This window comes from Brassica napus, chromosome C5 (assembly GCF_020379485.1).
Source record: "Brassica napus cultivar Da-Ae chromosome C5, Da-Ae, whole genome shotgun sequence".
NCBI classification, from domain to species: domain Eukaryota; kingdom Viridiplantae; phylum Streptophyta; class Magnoliopsida; order Brassicales; family Brassicaceae; genus Brassica; species Brassica napus.
This window is the reverse complement of record NC_063448.1, coordinates 49,407,879-49,415,636: the sequence shown is the minus strand read 5'-3', so window position 1 is coordinate 49,415,636 and position 7,758 is coordinate 49,407,879. Positions and strand designations below refer to the sequence as shown.

Sequence of the window (7,758 nt, the reverse complement as noted above, 5' to 3'; positions counted from 1 at the left end):
ATAAAAAAAAATGTACTCCCTCCGTTTCAAAAATATTCATATTTAGAAAAAAAAATTGTTTCAAAAATATATATGTTCTACATTTTTAATATATAAATTAATTGTAAATTGTAAACTTTAAAAAACATAATAGTGTTTAAAAAGAGTTTATTGAGTTAGAGTTGTGGGAAATAGTTGATAACGGAAAATAATGCATTGGTAACTACAATTTTGTTATAAACCATATTGTGGATGTCCATAACCGGCCCGTCCATAACCGGCCCATCCGTTAGAGAGAGATAGAGTCGGCTAGAGAGAGAGTCGGCCGGCTTTTACCTTTTCCTATAGTCGGCTGGTTTTCCTTTTATCTCTTGGTTTATGATTTGCACTATTTCCATATTTGAATTTTCTTTTCTAGTCTTTCCATTATTCTATGACGGTTTATCTCTCTTGTAATTAGGGATGGCAATCAAGGACCTGGACCGCGGGCCTGGCCCGAAAAGGCTTGCTGCGGGGCTGGATTGGGCCTCTATTTTGGTAAGCCCGCAATTTTTGCGGGCCTCACGGGAGGGGTCGAAAGCAGGATGGGCTTAACCTGCGGGATTTTAAAGACCCGAAACCCTAAGTCCCCATTTCTGCTTTCGCCTAAAACATTGAGAGAGAGAGAGAGAGAGAGAAGGCGATTCGACGTTATGTAGCTCCGGTGATGGTGGTTTCAGGGTCGTTGATGCTTCCGGTCTCCCAAGCGCCTTCGATCTGCACTTGTGGAGCTTCTTCGAGTCATCATAAGAAGTTTGAAAACTCACTCTCTACCGAAGAAGAAGATCTAGTTCCCGCCATGGATTCTTCATCGTTTTGCCTATATGTATTTGTTCACATTATCATACATTTTGGAGTTTTAGGTTTCAATATATCTTTAACTGATTTCTATTATTCTTATTTGCAGAAGATGAAGTTGATGGTGAAGAAGATAAATTTCTATCTTTTTGTCGCTTGTTGGTGATAAAGATGAAGAATAAGAAGTGTGATTGGTGTTTTCTTTTTATTTATTTTTGGGATTAGCATCTTTGATTTGGTGTTGGTTTTATTTAATTTTGGATTCAGAAAACTAAAGCATTTGTTATGAACTTATGAGTTATAATATTTGGATTCAGCAACTAAAGTATTGTTTATTTTTGAAATGTTTGGAGTCTAACAAAAGTAAATAAACTAGTGTTTTGATCCAACTAAAATCTTCAACTAACAAGTGTATTGCCTTTACCAGTTCAATCATCGACTAAAATCACTCGTGATGAAACTGATAAAGCGTCTTGAATCATATCTTGAAGCCTTCAGGAGCCATATGTCCGTTTGTAATTCTATGTCCCGCGGACCGATCCGCAAAGGCCCACATGTTTTGCGGTACGGGTATGGTCAGCCATTTTAAGGACCGCAGCCCGCACGGGCCTGGCCCGCCGTGACCCGCTCAAAAACGAGCCTGCTGCGGTACGGGATGGGATGAGACGGATCAACCTGTTTGACATTCCTACTTGTAATTCCCTATATATATAAAGGGCCCCTTATGTTTAAGATTAATAAGAATAAGAAACTATTCTCCTAAGTTTCACAACACGTTATCAACACGATTCTCTAAAACCCTAAGCTAAAGGTCCCGACTCAAAAAACCCTAAACTCATCCCGGCGTGAACCTCCATCCCGATCGCGAACCCCAAACCCGATTGTGAACCTTCATCTCATATTCAAGGCGTTCCCGGTCTCAGCTTGAACGCAACCCGATCTCAGCCTGTTCCAATTTGATCGACGATCTCAGCTCAGCCGATAGACAATCCCGATACGGTTCGCGACCCGTTCCAGCTCGCGATAGACGATCCGTTCCAGCTCGCGACCGACGATCTCAGCAACGTTCAGTTCGCGGCTTTCTCTTGTTCGTGGTCCATTCAACCCAATCGGAGGTTAAGGTATCGAATCAAAACCCTAAAGAGTAATAGTCGAAACCATAATGAACAAGATCGAAACCATAAGACCTTAAACCCTAATGATCTAATCGACAAACCTTAATCGTGTTTTACATGTTTCAAACCGAAACAATGTTAAAAACAAAACCTTAATCGAAACCTTATGGTAATAGATCAAAACCCTAATGATTAAATCAAAACCTAATGATACCCTAATACCTTAAAACCTAGCCGCATATATGCATATTGCATATCATGCATGAAATCAAGAAAACCCTAACTTGAAATCGATTGATTGATTAGCTGATAAAACTGATTGAATGTTTGAAATTGAAACCATATGCTTGATTGATTGCTTAATTAAAACCGTATTGAATATTATCACATAGAATCGGTATGCTAGGATGATTGATAAAACCGATTGAATGCTCTTGAGATAGAAATCGCATGATAGGTTGCTTGTTTTCATACGTTCTCGACTTGATTAATATTCGACCAACATGTTTATATTAAAACCCTAATCACATTGATTGATTGAATATGATTCGATAGGTTGATAGTAATGAACACCATGATGCTTGCTTGATTGTTTGATTGCGGTTACATGTTTGCATTCGTTTGAACACTTAGAAACCGTTTGCTAGGATTGCACCATACATGTATAACTGAATGGATTGTTTGCATCATTACCATATAAATTGATTGCATAATATAACATATAGAAACCGAATGCTAAGCTTGAACATATCTTGTTTGGCCGTGAGGCTTGTTTGAACATTACATATCCGATTTTCTTGCTTACATCATCTAAGTATAATCGCATGAACATTATAAATTTTAAAGATATAAAGAATGAAATATATAATTTCAGATGTCGAAAATCAACAACTTGGATTTTGCTACCCTAAATCTCTCGGGATATAATTACTTACAATGGGCATTGGATGCTAAGATCATCCTGAAATCAAAGGGACTCGGTGAATATATCACCGAGGACAATAATGCTCGTGAAAAAGATAGATACCGAGCTATCTTGATTATTCGCCATCATCTAACTGAGAGTCTCAAAGATCAGTATTTGACTATTGAGAACCTTTAGACATTTGGACAGAATTGAAAGCAAGACATGATCACCAAAGCACGGTGATATTACCAAAGGCTATGTATGATTAGAGAAATCTCAGAATCCAGGACTATAAGTCCGTGGATGAGTATAACTCAGCGCTATTTAAGATAGTTTCTAAATTGAAACTGTGTGGTGAGGATATAACGGATAAGGATATGCTAGAGAAAACCTTTTCCACCTTCCACACAAGCAATGTGTTGTTACAACAACATTACCGTGAAAAAGGCTTCACGACTTATGCTAATCTGATCTCTTGTCTATTGCTCGCTGAGCAAAACAATGAATTGTTGATGGGAAATAGTGAATTGAGACCTCCTGGATCAACCTCATTACCTGAAGCACATGCGGTCGCAGAGGCAAAGAAAGTGTCTAACCACGTCCAGAGAAATGGCCAACACAAGATGGCAAGGACGTCGTCGTGGCCGAAACTCTTTTGGTCGTGGTCGTGGCCACTATAACTCTTATGGCTGTGGCCAAGGAAACTCGTTTGGCTGTGGTCATGGCCGAGACCATGGCACCTCTTTTAAATCACAAAACTCGACCAAATCTGTGTGCCATAGGTGTGGAATGGGTAACCATTGGGCTAAGACGTGTAGGACTCCCAAACATCTTGTTGACTTCTACCAAGAAAGTTTGAAAGGGAAGAATCCTGAAGCCCACATGATCTATCAAGATGGTGAAAATGATTTTAATCATGAACGAGATGATCTTATGGATTATGAAACTTCAGATTGTCTAAAAGAATCAAGTTGATTTCGGCCATCTAAAACTTTTGTGTTCTTTGTTTTTGTGCTTTCTATGTTTTTGTTAATTCTTTGAACTTGTTTTTATTAAAACTTAATGAATGAATGATTTTGATATGAAGTCTCTAAAGTATCATTCTATAATCTTGTTTTGAAGAATTAAAGATAACATGGATATATTCGTGGTGGACAGTGGGTCAAGCCACACGATTTTAAGAGACAAAAGATACTTCATTAACCTAACACTTAAGAACGCCAACATAAGTACCATAGCAGGTATAGCCGGCCTAATAGAAGGCTACGGCCAGGCTAACATCTTGTTGCCTAAGGGTACGCATCTAGAGATATCTGATGCATTATATACACCCAGCTCAAAGAGAAGCCTATTGATTTTTAAAGATATCCGAATGAATGACTTCCATATTGAGACTAAGGGCGAAGGAAACAAAGAGTTCCTTTAGATCATTGAAATCGCCCAAGGCCATAAGAAAGTCTTAGAGACTATACATGCACTCTCTACTGGCCTTTACTATGCCAAGGTCAGTATGATAAAGGCTAATGCCATGGTAAACAAAGTGTTCACCGAAAATTTCACTCTTTGGCACGACCGGCTTGGCCATCCCGGTTCGAACATGATTCGAAAATTAATATTGAATACAAATGGGCACACATTGAAAGAAAGAAGATTTATCCCTAAGAATCTCACGTGTGTAGCATGTTCACAAGGGAAACTCATTGTTAGGCCATCACCAGTTAAAGTGACTAAGGAAACAATAAACTTTATGGAAAGAATACAAGGAGACATTTGTGGACCAATACACCCACCTTGTGGGACGTTCAGATATTTTATGGTCCTCATTGATGCGTCCACAAGATGGTCGCATGTATGTCTATTATCAACCCGCAACTTGGCGTTTGCGAGGTTACTTGCTCAGATAATTCGTTTAAGAGCTCACTTTCCAGACTTTCCTATAAAGACTATACGTCTTGATAATGCTGGTGAATTCACGTCCCAAGCGTTTAATGATTATTGTATGTCCATGGGGGTAAATGTAGAACACTCTGTGGCACATGTACATACACAGAACGGCTTGGCCGAATCATTTATCAAACGCATACAGCTAATTGCTAGACCGTTACTTATGAGATCAAAACTCCCGGTCTCAGCTTGGGGACATACGGTTCTACATGCGGCCGAACTGATTCGCATCAAGCCATCCAGTGAATGTAGATATTCCCCATCACAATTGCTCACGGGTCACGAGCCAGACATATCCCATCTTAGGAAATTTGGATGTGCCGTCTATGTACCAATTGCACCACTACAGAGAACTAAGATGGGTCCTCAAAGGAGGATGTGGATATATGTTGGATATGATTCTCCCACAATAATTAAGTACCTTGAGCCAACTACGGGTGATTTATTTAAGGCCAGGTATGCGGATTGTCACTTTGATGAATCCGACCATCCGACATTAGGGGGAGACAATAATAATCTGGTAAAAGAAATTACATGGAATCAAACATCCTTATCTTGGCAAGATCCTCGGACTCAAGAATGTGATTTAGAAGTCCAAAAGATAATACATTTACAAAATCTAGCTAATCAATTGCCAGATTCCTTTGCTGGCCCGAAGAGAGTAACAAAGTCATATATACCAGCTCCTAATGCACCAATTCGTATTGATGTTCAAGAAGGACACAATCAAGTTACTACAGAGTCTAGGACACGTTTGAAACGTGGTAGACCAATAGGTTCCAAAGATAAGAACCCTCGGAAAACAAAGAAAGGTGCTGAATCCGAGGTCGAAACCCTAGACATGACCGCGGCCGAACCTAAAACCCGAGACATAGCCACGGCCGAACCTAAGGCCCTAGACGCGGCCGGCCCTGATGTACCTAATAATGATGCTTGGGACGCCAAGCTTCAAGGTACTGAAGGTCCTGATAATAATGAGATCTCAATCAATTATGTCTTGTCTGGGATACAATGGAACAGAAAGAATGCCGACATTGATGATATATTTGCATACAAGGTAGCACTTGAAATCATGGATATAAACGAGGATCATGAACCCACGTCTATCTTAGAGTGCACTCAACGATCAGATTGGATTAAATGGAAAGAAGCTATAAACGTGGAGTTAAATTCTTATAAGAAAAGAGATGTCTTTGGTCCAATAATCCAGACACCTTATGATATCAAACCAGTTGGATACAAATGGGTCTTTGTGAGGAAAAGAAACGAACATGGTGAAATCGTGAGATATAAAGCACGGCTTGTTGCACAAGGATTCTCACAGAGACCAGGAATAAACTATAAGGAGATATACTCCCCTGTGGAGGATGCTACTACTTTTAGATTCCTAATAAGTCTGGCTATAAGAGAGAAATTAGACTCGCGGTTAATGGATGTAGTAACTGCATACTTATATGGTCCACTGGATAATGAGATATACATGAAGTTACCACAGGGTATTGAATTGAAAAACAAAACGAGTTCTCGAGAACAACATTGTATAAAGTTGAACAAATCACTTTATGGATTGAAACAATCAAGTCGAATGTGGTACAATAGACTAAGTGAGTACCTAGTGAAAGAAGGCTATAAGAATGATCTGATCAGCCCATGTATATTCATAAAGAAATTCGACAAAGGCTTTGTGATCATAGCAGTGTATGTTGATGACCTGAATATCCTATGAACCTCTGGAGAAATCTCCCAAACAGTTTAATATCTTAAGAAAGAATTTGAGATGAAAGATTTAGGAAAAACAAAGTTTTGTTTCGGATTACAGCTTGAGTACATTAGAGATGGAATCCTTGTGCATCAAATGGCATATACAGAAAAAGTACTCAAACGTTTTAATATGGCCGAGTCTCACCCATTGTCTAGCCCCATGGTCGTGAGGTCTCTTGGTCTGGACACAGATCCATTCGGCCCTAAGAAGGACGATGAAGAAGTCCTTGGTCCCGAAGTGCCATATCTCAGTGCCATAGGAGTTTTAATGTATCTGGCCAGCCACACTCGGCCAGATATATGTTTTTCTGTGAACGTACTGTCTAGTTTTAGCTCTTGTCCGACCCAAAGGCATTGGAACGGGATTAAACATATTCTTCGTTACCTACAAGGAACGAAAGACTTGGATTTATTTTATACTAACCAACACAAAGAATGATTAGTTGGCTTTGCTGATGCAGGTTATCTCTCGGATCCACACAATGCTCGATCACAGACATGCTATGTCTTTACACACGGTGGTACAGCCATATCATGGCGTTCCATGAAGCAAATGATCGCGGCCACATCATCCAACCATTCGAAGATATTGGCCATTCATGAGGCCAGCCGCGAGTGTGTCTGGTTGCGGTCCATGACCCAACACATTCGAGTTGATTGTGGGATGTCCGAAGGGAAAGACGCACCGACCATCATGTACGAGGACAATGCCGCATGCATAGCTCTGCTTAAGGACGGCTACATCAAAGGAGACAGGACGAAACACATCCTGCCTAAGTTCTTTTTCACGCACGAGTTGCAGAAAGCCAGTGCGGTCCAAGTGGTACAAGTGCGTTCAAGTGACAACTCAGCTGATCTATTCACCAACTCGCTTCCAACATCAACGTTCAGGAAGCTCACGCATCAGATTGGGATGTGTAGACTGAAAGACCTTCAGTGAGGTACAGAACAGGGGGAGTAATACGTGTTGTACTCTTTTTCCTTCACCATGGTTTTGTCCCATTGGGTTTTCCTGGTAAGGTTTTAATGAGACAACATCCAAAGCGTATTACAATCTCTGTATGTTTATGACATCCAAGGGGGAGTGTTATAAACCATATTGTGGATATCCATAACCGGCCCGTCCATAACCGGCCCATCCGTTAGAGAGAGAGAGAGAGTCGGCCAGCTTTTACCTTTTCCTATAGTCGGTTGGTTTTCCTTTTATCTCTTGTT

At 40.2% G+C, this 7,758-nt stretch overlaps 1 protein-coding gene across 1 annotated transcript; it reads left to right on the top strand.

Moving 5' to 3' along the window:
- Positions 1-7,087: 7,087 nt before the first annotated feature.
- LOC125587330 lies at positions 7,088-7,483 on the top strand. The gene has a single exon (XM_048757585.1). The coding sequence runs from the start codon at positions 7,088-7,090 to the stop codon at positions 7,481-7,483; it is 396 nt and encodes a 131-aa protein (XP_048613542.1).
- Positions 7,484-7,758: the final 275 nt, after the last annotated feature.

Bases quoted from the DNA above. Each gene is read 5' to 3' on its own strand.
- LOC125587330 (XM_048757585.1), top strand. From the start codon at position 7,088: ATGAAGCAAATGATCGCGGCCACATCATCCAACCATTCGAAGATATTG.